Below are 15,910 nucleotides of genomic sequence, written 5' to 3'. Positions count from 1 at the left end.
ATTTTATTTATTATTTATCTAAGAGAGAGAGGACTTGATCCCAGGACCCTGAGATCATGACCTGGGACTTGATCCCAGGGCCCTGAAATCATGACCTGGGATTCGATCCCAGGACCAATGGGGGACTTGGTCCCAGGACCCTGAGATCATGATCTGGGACTCTATCCCAGGACCCTGAGATCATGATCTGGGACTTGATCCCAGGACCCTGAAATCATGACCTGGGATTCTGTCCCAGGACCAATGGGGGACTTGGTCCTAGAACCCTGAGATTATGACCTGGGATTCCATCCCAGGACCAATGGGGGACTCGTTCCTAGAACCCTGAGATCATGACCTGGGACTCGATCCCAGGGCCCTGAGATCATGATCTGGGACTCGATCCCAGGACCTTGAGATCATGACCTGGGATTCCATCCCAGGACCAATAGGGGACTTGGTCCTAGGACCTTGAGATCATGACCTGGGACTCGATCCCAGGGCCAACATGGGACTCAATCCCAGGACCCCAGGATCACAACCTGAGCCGAAGGCAGATGCTAAACTGACTGGGCCACCCTGGGCGCCCCCTCTCTCCCCTTTAAGCATCTCCCTTTGGAACAAGCGTCCAAGGAAGAAGCTGGTGCCCTAACTTCTGGTTCCCCCCGCGGGTTTCAGTAGCTTTCCACAGCGACACTTACATCAAAGAGCACAACTCCACTAGGTATAGGGAACTAAGCATCATGGCAGAGAGCAAGACGGTCTAGTTCATACTCAGAACTCGCCCTGGGAGCTGGACCGTATTCAATTACTGTCGTCCCATTTGTCACGCCCGATGTGGTGACAGGATTAGTTTGCTGCGCTGTGGCGCTCGGGACAGCTCCGCTCGATAATCTGCATGTTCGCCTCGGAAATACTTGGGGTTTTTTTGTTTCTGTGTTTTTTTTTTTTGTTTTTTTTTTTGTTTTTTAATGAGGTGACAGCCATGCAACTTCTTGCATCATCCTACACATACAGAAGAGCTGCTTCTCTTGGAGTGAATTTTTAAAGACTCAGCAAAGTGGGTAAAGGAGAGACTCTGAGGAAAAGCTGCTGTTGTCGGCCAGGGAGGCCGGGGAGGCCGGGGAGCTTCGGCTCCAGCAGCCCCTCTGAAAAAGTGGACGAGTTCTGCAATGGAAGGCTCCAGAATATGGAGAGAGTCACCCGAAGTCATTGAACTGGAGGTGACATACTGGAACATCTCCCTCCCCACCCCACCCTTGCCCCAATTACCTTTACGTCTAGCGTCACACTTAAGCTTAAAAAAATTTTTTTTTAACCTAGTAGAATATAGCTTTTTAAACAAAACATAAATTCTCTTTTTGGTTTCAAAACATGGGCCATGAGTAACTTTCAGTTACTTCCACTGGGGTGACAGTTATTTGAGGAACAGCATTACCTCCTCCCTTAACATGGGGGAAAAACTTGAAATAACAAGTCACGGATCCCTTTACAAGGTTAGAGTCCCAAACACTTGGATAGTTGCAAGACATGGATATCCGGAGAGAGAAACTCAGATACTCACATTCACCTTCATCTTGGTCCCTTACAGAGATGATTTGTAAAGGTGATCATTCCATATCTGGAAAGCACGGCCGGGAAGCGCGTGGGGAGGGAAGTTCTCCGGGGGCAGTTTGTGCCGGAGTGCAGGGACGCGTGGGCACGGACGCGGGGGCCTCACGCTGGGGCGTGGACGCGTGCAGCTCTGCAGCTGTTCCCGTCAGCAGGTGTGGGCTGCGCCCAGGGGCCCGGGAAGGATGGATCTGGCCACACCATGCATCCCCTCCACCTGCTCCCTGACTACCCCCCCACCCAATCTGGGTTCAAGTAGCCTTGTGGGGGGAATAACCCTGGTGGGCTCAGCAATGTGAAGATAATAGAAGAGAAAAAGAAAAACTTAAGAGTGATTCCTTGTCTTCCTTTTTTTTTTTTAAAGATTTTATTTATTTATTCATGATAGTCACAGAGAGAGAGAGAGAGAGAGGCAGAGACATAGGCAGAGGGAGAAGCAGGCTCCATGCAGGGAGCCTGATGTGGGATTCGATCCCGGGTCTCCAGGATCGCGCCCTGGGCCAAAGGCAGGCGCCAAACCGCTGCGCCACCCAGGGATCCCGATTCCTTGTCTTCCTAACACCTGTAAAAACGGCCCTGGCTGATGGCATCGTCTGTGAAAAAGCACCAGCTGGATGTGCTTTCTCCACCGTAACGTCGGACTCTGGTGTCTCCAACTTTAAGTTCTTCCTGACGGTTCAGAGGAGAAAGCCCCTCGTCGCAGGACTTCCGTAGCGGCAGAAGGACTTTGGGGAAGTGACTGGCCAGAAAAAAATTCCAAAGCCACCCCCACGGAAAGGAAATGTTTTCTTCCCTGATGCCTGAATACGGTGGTTTTCCAATAAGTTTGGGTCTTGACCAGATGGACTCGTTTGAATATGCCTCCCCGACTCCTGAGAACCTCACTAGAAGGCACTTGCAGCGCTTCGTTGGTTTGACAGCTACACATTAAGCACCTACTGTATGTCTGGCAACGTGTGCTGGGGGGAGCGAGCGGCACCAGGTCCGCTTGATCTAGCCCCGGGATTGAAAGGACGCAACAGAGACCAGGCCTTCCAGCAACTGATTCGGTAAAGCTACGGCCCAGGACGGGTCCATGTTCTAGCAAACCGTGTTCGACAGCCCGTATGCCCTGGAGATCCAGCATCCGCATCTGTTCCTCTCTGTCCCCCTTCACGTTCACCCTTTGCCAGCCACGTCCCTGGGTCATTGATGAAGGTACCTCGTTTGGGCAAAAGAGAAGTTGGAAGGAACTTCTGGAGGTGGTTGAGGTTCCGCCCTCGCTCTTGAGCTCATGGAGGGAGGAGGGCGAGTAACTGGGAACTTCTCGGGGCCTCTGCAGGTAGGTTCTTTCCCTTCTTAGCTCCCTTTCCTCTCTTCTTTCTTTCTTTCTCTCTCTGTTTTTTTTTTTTTTTTTTTTTTTTTTTTTTTTTTTTTTTTAAGGGGAAAAGAAGATGAAAGGCAGGGGAGATCCAGCAAAGTGTTCTGTGTGATCGTACCGCCTCGGATGAGGAGGACACTTTGCCTGAGACTGAGCTTCAACATCCTGTGTCTACCGACAGCTTGCTTCTCCCCACCTCCACCTGCTGTCTGGAGGTTTTTTTTTAACTTAAAGTGAAATGTTACTTGAAGCCAATTAAAAGCAACTCTCCCTAAGCAACGTTACCTATAAAATTACACTTTGATGAGCTAGTTTAAGGTGTTTTTTTTTTAAGATTTTATTTATTTATTTATGAGAGACACAGAGAGAGGCAGAGACACAGGCAGAGGGAGAAGCAGGGCTCTCTGCAGGGAGCCCGATGCGGGACTCGATCCCGGGACTCCGGGACCCCGACCTGAGCTGAAGACAGAGGCTCAATCACTGAGCCACCCAGGGACCTCTGGTTTCAGTGTTTTCTAACGCACATCAGAATACATAACTGACGTTACAAAAAGGTTCTATCTGTATCCTGCACCTAAAATCATCTTGTGTGACAGCAATCAAGGTCCCCGCGGGGTGTGATTTTATTTTTTTTCTGTCTGATCAAGGAGATATCAAAGCTGGCCCAAGCCATTTAATGGATCACAGAAAAATAAGGGAAGGTTCATGCCTATTCACCAAGTTCTCCATCCCCGCCAGGGTCGTTTTTATGGGGTGTTAGGAAAGCAAGGAGCTGCCCTATTATTTAAGGTGTGGGTCTCCCAGTCTGTGGGTGTGGATTTATTCCAGTCCCTGGCCTTATTCATTTTGTCATCAGTAATGGGCTACAGATAAACCCATCGCAGGTCTTACAGGGGAGACCACATGGAAGATTGGAGACGGCTGTGCGTTGATCTCACCGTGCTTGCTGATTATCTCCTCACTTTGGGCAACATTCATGTAGGAAAAAAGCAATTTAAAGGGCTCACTATCTATAACTGACTCTCCTGCCCTTTCTACCTCGGGCAGGTTTGAATTCTGAACCTGGAGTGACTATCCCACAAAGCTCTTTTTACTTTTTGCTAACCAGGGGGCAAACATCTCCAAGGGAGAAAGACCCTAGTGCGTTCTTATCTCATTTCTTCTGTTTTCTTCTCCCCAGATGACGGACTGCCTGTAACACATGTGTAGCCAAGGCTGCTTTTGATTCTAAGGAGAAGCAACCCTTTAAGGAAAAGAACAATGCTGTACGTTCGGTAACTTCTAAACGCACGGAGACATTCTCTGTGGAGTGAGTGGCCACAGGGATAGCCCAGACTGGCCCATGGATAACTTTTCAGAGGTTCCCCAGAGGGGTTTGCAGAGGTTGCCAAGCCCTTATGCAGGAGCCCCGGATGCTGTCCCGGGTGCAGGATGCGCTGCCTTCTTGGCATTAACTCGGCTCCCATGGTGTGGACACGAGAGTCCTCTTCCATTCCAATCCACAAATGGCTTCTGAGCAATACAGTTGGAAATGGTTCCTAAAATATTTATTTCCCCTTTTTGCAACTCATTTTGGAGTGTCCGAATATCACTTGTGTAGCATATTTTCTACCCGCCTCCTACCTCCATCCTTTGAAGTTATTTCCCCTCTAGGCACTTGTCATTTCCTCCCTTAGTCATCCTAGTTCCAAAATGACCATGTTCTGTTTCTACGGCTGCTTCCCCATTTGATTATCGTGCAGGCCACTTTCCTTTGAATAGTCTGGTAACTTTTGGGCTCGTGAGGGTGTTCTGTTTAACTTTTCTTCTTCTTCTTCTTTTTTTTTAAATATAGTGAGCTCTCTGGCAAATATAATGTTACGAGAATAAAAGTTCTTAAACAGGAGTGATCATATCATGGGACGACTTTTTACTACTAAAACGACGGTTTATTATATGTAGAAAAGGGGCCTAGATGCTTTTGTCCTTTGTGGCATTTAGAACAGTGTGTGGCACAGGGCAAAGCACTTGATATTTGGTGAATGGATGAAAGGTATATTGTCTGGAAATAATGTTGGTAAAAAAGAAAAACACTGGTTTCAAAAAAAAAAAAGAGGTGTGTAGCACATGTAGTTCAATAAAAGCTATTTATATCTTTATTTACTATTCTTTCTGTTCATATCCTCTGACAATTTCAAATGTCAAAAGTTTTTTTCCAGAAGGCAGGGCAAGCAATTTTTGTCCGCATCCCCTGAGGACCCCACAGCAGTCTCCAGAATGGAAAGAGAGACCACCCACCCTTGTCTCCTCACCCTTCCCTTTGCTCTGCTCTTCCTGGCCAACAGTCCATTAGTTGTTGGATAGCAGCCTGAGGGATGTCTTAGAAACATAAATCAGACCATGTCATCTCCTGCTTTAAATAGGCCAGTGGCTTCCTTTGCAGTTAGAATGCACCTCAAAGTTCTCACAGGACCCACAAGGTCCTCTGTGAACAGGACCCTGCTGACCCTTCTGATCTCATTTGTGCCCACTCTCTCTCCTTGTCCTCCTGTCCCAACGACACTGGCTTTTTTTAAATTTAATTTAATTTAATTTAATTTAATTTTATTTTTAATATTTATTTATTTATTTATTTACTTACTTACTTACTTATTTATTGACACTGGCTTTTTAAAGGATCCTTCATTAGGCCGCATTCATTCCCACCACAGGGCCTTTGCATTTGCTGTCTCCTCTGTCTAGAATGCTTCTGTCATCACTGAGGTCTGCAGAGAGGTCCTTTTCTGTCCGTGACTTCTATCAGATTACCTTGTTTCATTTTCTGTGTGGCCGTTATCACCACCTGAAATCCTTGCGTCCGTTGACTCATTTACTGACTCTCTGACCTCACTGGAACATCGGCTCTGTTGATCATCCGAAGGCCACAACCTGATAACTACACTCTAGGTAGAAGGCTAAACGAGGGACAGTGAATTGTATTTTGAAGCTGGCTGTTGTATCTGGGCTCTTTTGCCTTGTGAGGCAAGTGAAGGGCTGGAGCTGCTTGACCAGGTCACAGGGAGGTCACAGGTTCTTGTGAAAGCTCAGATCTAAGGCAACAACTGACCATGGGAGCAGTGGGGGCCAGTTCTCAAGAGTCTACACTGAGTGGGTCAGGCTGGGGCCAGGTTGAGGTTAGGGAGTTAGAGTCAGGGGAGGCCTCAGTTCCCAGATGTCTGACAACTAGGAAGTGCTATCTTTGACCTTGTGGCAGGGCAGGGCTGTGTGGCAAGGGCTCTCACTCTCTGTAACCTCCCATTCATTCACACGCACATATGCGAAGTGTTTATTGGACACCTATTATGAGCAGGTACTGCTGTAGCTGCTAGAGACGCAGCTCTGAACAAGAAAGCCCGGCTCTGGGATGCCTGTTTGGCTCAGTAGTTGAGAGTCTGCCTTTGTCTCAGGGCGTGATCCCAGGGTCCTGGGATCGAGTCCTGCATCCAGCTCCTTGCCTGGAGCCTGCTTCTCCCTCTGCCTGTGTCTCTGCCTCTCTCTCTGTCTCTTGTGAATAAATTTTAAAAATCTTAAAAAAAAAAAAAAAAGCCCAGCTCTGTCCCTCATGGAGCGACACTTCAGAGGGGAAGACAGATGATGAACAAAGGGAGAAACAATTGGGAGGGATGATTTCAGATGTTGATTAATGAAGAGGAGGTGGAGGATGAAAATGACCAGGGAGGGTGTGGGTGGGGAGGTGACTTGGATGGGGTGGTCCAGAGAGGAGTTGAGCAATCGAGTGAGCAAGTGTGGAAGATGCTTGTGGGGATCCATGTGATCCAGTCCCCAAACATCCCAAGGCAGAGGAAGGGGAGGAAGTGAGATGAGGGGGTGTGGTGGGGGGGAGGGGTCAGGCTGGGCTTGTGGCCGTAGTAAGTTCTCTGCATACATTCCTACTTGCTGCTCCTCAACAAAGCCTGAGTTAAATGTGTTGCTGCCCACCTCAGAGGTTCTAAGGCACAAGGAGAGCCTGCATTGTCCCCCATCCACAAATGACATCCCCACTGCTCTTGCCTGGAAGCACTGAAGCAGTTGGGTCTGGCAAGTGGCAGACACTTCGCATTTGGGTCTGTTGTTGTCTACACCAGCCCTGGGGATGTTGGCGATTTTAATTCTACATCTTTGGGATGCCTGGGTGGCTCAGCGGTTGAGTGCCTGCTTTTGGCCCAGGGCGTGATGTAGACAACAACTACATCCTGGGATCCTGGGATCGAGTCTCACATCGGGCTCCCTGCCTGGAGCCTGCTTCTCCCTCTGCCTGTGTCTCTGCCTCTCTCTCTCTCTCTCTCTCTGTCTCTCATGAATAAATAAATAAAATCTTAAAAAAAATTCTATATCTTTCCTGTGACTCTTCTTGAGGGGCTCTCGGACCACTCCACCCAGGATTGGGAGGAAAGAGGGCTAAAGGATATTTGCTCTTTGCTCGAGGCTGACTCTGAAATGTTAAGGACATCTAAGAACATTTAAATGTGCGTAAAACATAAATATTATTTTGATCAGTTCTCTGGACATCCATCCTTCAGCAACAGGAGAAAGACATCTGTTTGAAAACTCCCTTCAGAAAACCAAGTGCGCAAACAGCCATATTGACAGAAGAAAGTACAGCGTGTAGAGAAAACACTGTGATAAAGCCGGTTTAGAGTAGAATCGAGTTTCAGAAATTCTCAGAAAGTGAAGGAAGACAAACACCGTGCTTATCTGCTCTGTAGTTCTCCTTCAATTCCTGGACATTTACCTCAATGAGACAAAGCTGCCTGTGCCCAAAGATGCTAATTTCAATTCACCTCTAATGGCCTGTACTCACGGGCACACGTGTACACACACATAAACCCAGGCATACTCAGATGTGAACACAATTTGTAACACATGGGACTCCACCAATAAAGTACATGCAGACTCCATTTTCATAAATAAGGCACTTTTGAAACTACCCAAAATCCCAAATAAGGGCTTACCTATAATAAAATCACTTCTTCACCCTGTTAGACCAAACTCTCCATCATTTCTTGAATGGAGTTGAACACAGAGTCAACCAGCTACAGTCCAGTAAGCCAACGAAGGACATGTTAGAAGGACCACCTTGCCACACACGACAGGTTCCCCTCTCTGCTGCAAATGTACCGCTTGAGCCCAGCGTTTCCTACCACTAATATCATAATATTTATTTTCCGGTTTTCTCTTGAATTTTACAAGATAATTAGGAAAAAACCTAATGAGAGTCAGACAACTAACTACACAACAGCTGCTGGGAACTAAGGTGAAGACTCTACTGGCACAGAACTGCTGTGTGGCGAGCAGCAGCACCAGGGGACAGTGCGACGGGGTAATCACTGGTCACGATCTACTGGCCACGGGCCACCTTCAGGGTATGAGAGGTGTTCTGGGGTGCCCCTGATGAACGCGAGAGTGCTTCAGAGCCAAATGCACCAAAGCGGAGAACTGCTTTATGTAGTATGACCCCTGACTGCCTTGTGTCACCATCTAATAAAAACCAATCAATGAACAATAATCAAGGAGCTCAGTTGTGCTAAAATAAAAGGAACTCTAATACATATTCTTAATTGTAAAAGGTGAGAAGCTCAACAGTTAGTGCTCAGTTAGTGCTCCTATTTATAGAAAGCCTTTTATTTTATTTTATTTTTTTTTTATAGAAAGCCTTTTAAAACACAAATCATATGTGCATTGGCAGTTTTGTAGGGGAACCCCAAAACCCTGAGCTGAGGTTACATCTGGACGAGGAGCTGAAGACGTACTGCCATTATGTGGACTGAGTATGAGAAGGACGTTATGCATTCAATGTTAAATTTTCTTGCCTGTCATCATATTGGAGTTGTGTAGAAGAATGTCCTTGTTTTTAGGAGACACCTATTGAGGTGAAGTGTCATTTAGGGGTGAGGTGTCATTATGCCTACAGTTTGTTTTCAAATCGTTTAACAACAATCACAACAAACTGTGTGTACACGTGGGTCCAAATAAATACAAATGGATGCAGACGAATGTGACAAAGCGCCACGAACAGTGAAGGCTATACAGGGGTTACCTGAATTAACTGACCCCCAGTTTTCCAATGGTTTAAACATTTTTCCAATAGTTTAAACATTTTTCAAAGAAAATAGTTGAGTACAAAATTCTAGGGTAGCTTAGATATTTACAGACAATCCATATAAGAGAGGCTGTCATGGGCTTGTTGGCCATCAAGAGACATCCATTGTTATTATTTGAATAATAAGAAACATATATGTAATTCATAAGCAAGCTTCCTCTTTAGTAATTTTTTTTTCCTGTTCTGATTCAGATTTTATAAAGGTATAGCAAGATAATCCTCAGACTTCATTTTCCTTGTGTCCTAGCTGTTTTTCCTTTCAAGCAGCCGTTGCGACTTTCTAAGTGGCGAATCTTTTTCGATGCGTGCCACAGACTTGAGCCCCACTCACACGTATCAGTACAGAAGTTCCTGGGAAATAGCCTGTAGAATGCCCCCTATGGACTCAGCACGGGAGGCTGAAGCCAGATCTGGACTCTGCTCCTGGAAAGGGACACAGAATCACCCAGGCCCCCTGGGAGTGACACTAAGGGCCTGCGGGGTCCAGAGGGAAGAGAGGTCGGGGTGGGCTGAGGCCGAGACTCGCATCTTGCTCGAGAAGTTTGTTAGAAGGTGAGTGGACCCAAAGGGATGGTTGGGTTGTGTTATCAACCCCATAAACTGGCTTCTGCTGGGAAGTCATTTTCATCCACCTCTGAATCAAGCCTCACTGGTAGGGGCGTTAGAGCACGTATCTTCTCCGCACTTAGACTTACATGAAACTTTTCCATCTCTAACTCCCATGTTACTAGTGTTCATTACTATTGACTTTTTTGACTTCCTTAGAAGCTTGGGGCTAAAAATCCGTCACTGTCCTTAACCATAGCGGGCTGTTTTTGCCCCCTGCCCCTCCAAAGGGCCCCGCACTCACCTTGGGCGCACCATCCATGACGCCTGCTCCTTTCATCTTGGTGTGAACCGGCTCCCGTGAGCTCTCCGCCTGATATCTCCGGCTTCACAGGAGGATTATGCAATGTCACTGCATGCCTCTGGCCGCTTCTCAGAAACTGGATTCTATGGAGCTGACAACAGGGGAAATTGTCAAAACGATTCTCCCAGCAGACAAACTTTCTGGAAAGCGCGATGAGAGTAAAATAAAAGGCTGATGGAGACGCAAAAGAAATCCAGGCCGCGCTCACTCCTCGATGCCTGGCATGTCACTTGGTCTATAAGTAGAGATTGTCACACATTTGCTATGTGAAACCACAAAAGAATAAAAAAAAATGCTCTTCTGCTTTATAGGGTGAAGTTCCTACTTTGAAAGCTCGGCGTTACGAACGCTCCACATTCTCCTCCCCACAAAGACTCTGAACGACTGCCACTACACAGACCGAGCTCGTTCTCCTGATTAGAAGCCACTAGGCCAAATTTGTGATCATGGTCAACGACTCTTCCTTCCTGCTTCCTAAACTTGCCCCGCAAACGGCCGGGAGAAAACAAGTCGAGGGTAATGCCCTAAAGGACCTAGTCCCAGCTCATCTGTCCTCTGAAGCACACTGCCCCTTGCTCTGACCCCACGCCCACCTCCTGCTCTTTGCTCACAAAACTTTAAGATGACCATTTTCTGAGTTCTGACTCTGTACCAGGGCTCTACTGAGCACCTTTCGTTTCGATTAAATTATCTCTTAAATCTCTCCCATCCACCGTCTGAACTTGAAAGCCACAACACTAGCTCATTGCAGCTCAGCATTACTTGCTAAGTCTTTTTTACTTTCACTAAATTCAGACTAAACACTCAGTGGGAACCTATAGGGAAGAACACTTCTCGTGAGGCACATTCACAGTTTTATTTCATTCAAACGAACTGGCACCCATTCTTCCAAGCCTGGCTTGGGTCGAGTCTCCAGCAGGTGGCCTCTCCCATTGCTACCTTCCTGCCGTGATAGCACTCGCCCACTCGCCTTCGGGTCTGCTGGGCATCCATCCCCGTGTAGGAAGGCCTCACCAGTCAGGACACCAGGAAGGATTTACTGGTGTAAATAGCTGACTGATTTCTGGCTGAGACGATCCATATTTTAAATTGTTAGCATTGTTGGAATTTAACTTCCGGGCCAAGTAATGGACGTGCTGCAGATGGGAGCGCATAACAGGGAGGGAACAATGACCCCACAGAATGAACCCAAGCTGACTTAGCAACAAGTTCAAAGTGGAGGTCCACAGAGAAGCGGACAGAGATGGGAGAATGGGGAGGTATTTAGGGAGGGCTTCACGAGGAAGGCAAGATAGGAGAAGCAGGGGCTGATCGGTAGAGAGGCAGATCTTGTTCCTAGCTGCAGCACTGTGAACGTGCAAAAAAAAAAAGAAAAAAAAAAGGATAGAATTAGCAAGTTCCATTTAAGGAAACCAAGCAGATTCAGATGAAAGAGCAATGAGTCATAAGGGCTGAGGTTATGAATGACAGCCTGGACTAGCAGGAGGATTTTATCCTATTAGTCTTTACAGATAAGACGAATCATTAAAGCAGGTACTTCTGCAAGGCACATAGCCAGTGATACTTGTAAGGTAAAGGCCTCTACCACCCGGCAGGTGATTTCCATGTTGTTGAAAGTGAATCTGGACATCTTTCGTGGGTGTGCCTCCTGGCTGCTGCTTTCTTCTGGCCCCACTGGTGCCTCCACGTTGGTGGGCGTGGGTTGTCTGCGATCTTCCATGAGGAAGAGGCAGGCATTACGGAGCTGAGGCCGAGGTTCATGTTTCCAGGGTGGGAGTCTATTAACTTCAATTTGATGCTTCCGTGTAGATTTAGATGTAATTATGTTATGATTTTGTTTTTTAAAATGCCCTTACCTCTCAAATGCACATACTGAAAGATTTACAGATAAAGATATGAGATTTGCTTCAGAATCATCCAAGAGAGGGGAAAGTGGCTGGGGGGATAGGTAAGTAGGATTGGCTACGAGTAGCAAACTGCAGAGCTTGAGTGATGGCTACATGGAAATGCATTGTACGGCACTGCCCACACTGAATTAAAAAAAAAAAAAAACAGCTTTATTAAGATATAGTTCACATATCACAAAACCCATCCTTTTAAAGAGCACAGTTCCATGTTTTGTATACGCAGAGTTGTGTAATCATCAGCACTATGTAATTTGAGAATATTTCGTCACCCTAGAAAGAAAACTCATACACGTTAGCGGTCACTCCTCATTACCCCAGTCCCTGGCAACCATTGTTTTTGTTGTGTAATTGACTTTTGCATATAATTTGGAAAAAAAAGTAAAAGGAAAGGATGGACAAACTGGCTCAAGGTCACAGTGATTAAGCTGAGGTAGAGTCCAGGCCCGAGCCTCTCAGAAAAAGGCTACCTTTACTCCAGGTCCAGTTTGGACAGTTCCTGTCATCTTGGCAAACTCCAGAGAGTGATTCTTCCCAATACCGAAGGACTGACCCTGGAGTTCCCAATACTGAGGTCAGAATGCTGTAACTTGCGGGTCTTCCTAATTTATTTTGTTTATTTAAGGGAAGACAACCTAAATTAAAAAGAATTAAAGACACAAAAGCCATAGATTTGGCCCTGAAATCAAACAGACTCACCCTTAAGTGGATACCTAGTGTCCTATTGTGGGAATGAGGGGCTGGGTTTCTCAGTCCGCTATTTGGCCCTGCCATTTGTCTGAATGAAAGCTCTTAGACATTTTGCTGCAATCCATTCGTATTTACTTATTTAGGCAAGTGGGTCCTTGTGTGCACAAATATTGAGGAGTTTGCTATTCCAGGAAATCAGGTGGCTTTTGTAACATCTTGCTGACCGGAGGTTGAAACAGCTAGACTTCAAGGGAACTAAGTTCGCGATGCTAGTGAGGTAATTCTCTCCCTTCTCTTGACAAACACTACTGAGAACAGTATCTTGGATGAATTTTCAAGATCCAGGGTGTCTGATCACATCCCTTCTTCAGCTCCTCATAAATGTGCAGGAAGTTAGACTGCTTTTGTATGTGGGACTGTTTTTAGGTATGCTTTATACGGTTTTCACGTGGACTTTTAGCTACCAAGCTCCCCCAGGGGTAGTCTTTGAACACGGGGCACTCAATGCCTGAGTTTTTAAAGTGCAGCTGGACATCAGGTGAAGAATGTCCAAAACATTAAAGGCTCGGCAGGAAATGTCAGACTGCGTGGCTGTAAGATCATCTGATGACCTGGCAGGTTTTAACCTCATGAAGATAACAGATAAATACAGCTCTTTCAGTCACAGCAGAATTTCCTGAATTGTCAACAAATTCACTTAAATTCCCTAACGCATGGATGAAACAGGGAGGACAGGGATTTTACAGGTCCTCTAATAGTCAGCGATGACTCCATTTCATAGCCTGACTTTTGATGCCAATGTGGAGAGGGAAAAGGAAGCAAGACTTGAGAAAACAGGATGCAAAGGAAACGCTGTGGGCATGGGCATGGGGGAGGCTGGAGGACAGGGCTGAGTGTTAGCAGAGAGCACGAGAAAACCCTGGGGAAGGATGTGGGGCCACAGGCAAGGGGTCAGTGTTGGGTAGGTAGCCAGGCTGTGAAGAGCAAATTGGCCAAACGGTGAGTGGGAAAGACGCTTCTCAGATCAGAACGCCCACCAAGGGAGTCAGAAGGCAGAGGGGAAAAGCTCCATCAAGACCAAAAGAATGAGGAGTGAAAGCTATAGAAACGTTGACTGTGTTTAAAAGGTTCCTGTCGGCGTTGTTCAAATCCACTTGGTCACTTTAAGTCTCTTGGTCCTCGATCCTGTTTTAGGTCTTCATATTCGATGCACTCACATATTGTGCATTTGATCAATTCCACGTCTTCCAGCCGGATGCTCCTTTCTAGTTTCTACTGCTTCTCATCATGGGGGCGGTTTCCTTAAATACTTGATTATGGAGTCATGATTTTCAGAGCTTATCTGGGAGAACTGGGGCCTGGGGTGAAGACGTGTTCTTCCTTCACTTGTGCTGGCTCCTTTTCTTCAAGCTATACAGGTAGTGCGAGTTGTTCTCATGTTACTTGGACAAATAGTGTGTAGACGGGACTGTTGGGGAAGACCCTCCCCCTAAACCTGAGCCAGCACCCAGTCAGGAAGGTCCTCGTTCCTGGAGGCAGGCTTTTGGCAAGTTCACCCTTTTGGGGGAGGGAGGGACAACTTCTAGCTTCTGGGCTTTCTTTCTAGGTCTTGACCAAGGCTCCCACCATGTGAAATCAGAGCTCAGAAATCATTAAGCTCTGGAGGACTGACAAGTGTCCTTGGTGCAACCAGCCACCCCATAGCTCCTGGCCATCTGGATTTGTGCTTTCTGGTTGTTTTTGCCTCTCAGGAATTCCCTGAGAATTTTTTAATAGCTCAGCTATTTAGAAATTTATTATTATTTTTAAAAAAGATGTTATATATTTATTCATGAGAGACTCAGAGAGGCAGAGACATAGGTAGAGGGAGAAGCAAGGTTCCCTGTGGGAATCCTTTTGTGGGACTTGATCCCAGGACCTGGGATCACACCCTGAACCAAAGGCCAACACTCAACCACTGAACCACTTAGGTGCTCTGCTATTTAGAAATTTAAAATAAATTCTATACAGGTGTGTACCAAAGGGCTCTCAGAGTATTCGGTTCACTGTATTTTCAGAAACAGAAGTCTCCTTGCAAAAATAAATGCCTTCCCCTCCCCCAGATCTGTTTCTATGGTTTCTAGCATGCTGCGTTAAAAAAAAAAAAAAAAAGCAGCATGTTTCACTGACTGAGTGCATGGTGGGGATGATTGTGATTAAGCTCCTTAATCACAGAAAAGAAAGCTGTGGCCCTGAAGAGAACTGGTTTGTTTTACTACTTAACAAGTCAGTAACAGAGGTGAGATGCCTCCCCCACATTACCCTTCCTAAGAGAAACCAAAGTCTAAGATGATTCTCTGAATCATCAAAAGAAATGGACTTATACTTTAGTTTTTTAAATTCATAGAGTAGGTAAGATACATAGCTAAAGGAGATTCGGCTATAAAAATCTGACTTCTAGAACAAAACACTAAAGAAACAGAAAAGTACTGAAGTCATAATTGTCCTTTGAGAACACATGTCCAAATACGGCAACATTCAAAGCAGGGTCCAAAAAAAAAGAACAGCAACAAAAAAAAAAAGAACTAGCTTTAAATTATCATTATATACAAAAAGTTTATTTTAGAAATCACATATCTTTAAAAAATAACATAGAAGTTATAAGCTCTTATCCTGACTTTGTATTTGCCGTTGGAAAGTCAGGGTGGTGCATGTTAATCACATGCTGATGCCAAGTCCAATATGCCAATATTCCTGGCATCCAAAATATTAATGCAATTTAAAAAAAAAGTCTGTTTTGGAAACACAAAAGTATCTTGATCTTGTAAGTAGGAGTCCTGAAACTATACATGGACTGCTGAGACTATTCCAGAAACTGGAAAAAGTAGGCATCATTATTTAAATTCATGAACAGTTAAAAAGACCCAGCAGAACTTAAATTGGTAATGCAATGGGGTCACTCTAGTGCATGTGCTGGAGCAGAACGCAGAAATGGTCAATCTCTACTGTAGTTTCATAGGGTTGAAAGCAAAAGAAACATCAGAAAAAGAAGCGAGTTTTGGTTGGTAATTCTATGGAACTGGTTATTCTTGTTCCTATTCAGTAGGTTCCTTGTAATCTTACAAAAACAGCACCCACAGATGGCCAAGTTCAAATACTGAACAATCAGGACACAAAATAAAAATAAACCCAAACTCACTATATAGACCAAAAAATACAGCTCTTTGGAAATCTGAACTAAAATTCTGATTTAACACATTAAGATCCTTAAAATGGTTTCACAGACCGAAAGAGTTGAAATGATCCTTAAGGAGGATTAATGCAGAATTTTTATGCAGTAAACTTCGGAAGATTTTAAA

The 15,910-nt window shown here is 45.6% G+C and overlaps 1 protein-coding gene across 1 annotated transcript in view; it reads right to left on the bottom strand.

Annotated features, from left to right (window-relative positions):
* Positions 1 to 11,316, bottom strand: part of CASS4 (Cas scaffold protein family member 4) — a 36,674-nt gene extending 25,358 nt beyond the window's left edge. The window contains exon 1 of the mRNA XM_077873645.1: positions 9,919 to 11,316. Coding sequence (XP_077729771.1) covers positions 9,919 to 9,954 — 36 coding nt within the window. The 5' untranslated portion in view covers positions 9,955 to 11,316. The remainder of the gene's footprint in view (positions 1 to 9,918) is intronic.
* Positions 11,317 to 15,910: the final 4,594 nt, after the last annotated feature.

This window comes from Canis aureus, chromosome 26 (assembly GCF_053574225.1).
Source record: "Canis aureus isolate CA01 chromosome 26, VMU_Caureus_v.1.0, whole genome shotgun sequence".
In the NCBI taxonomy this organism is placed as follows: domain Eukaryota; kingdom Metazoa; phylum Chordata; class Mammalia; order Carnivora; family Canidae; genus Canis; species Canis aureus.
Note: the sequence above shows the minus strand (reverse complement) of the source record. Positions and strands in the feature narration are given on the sequence as shown.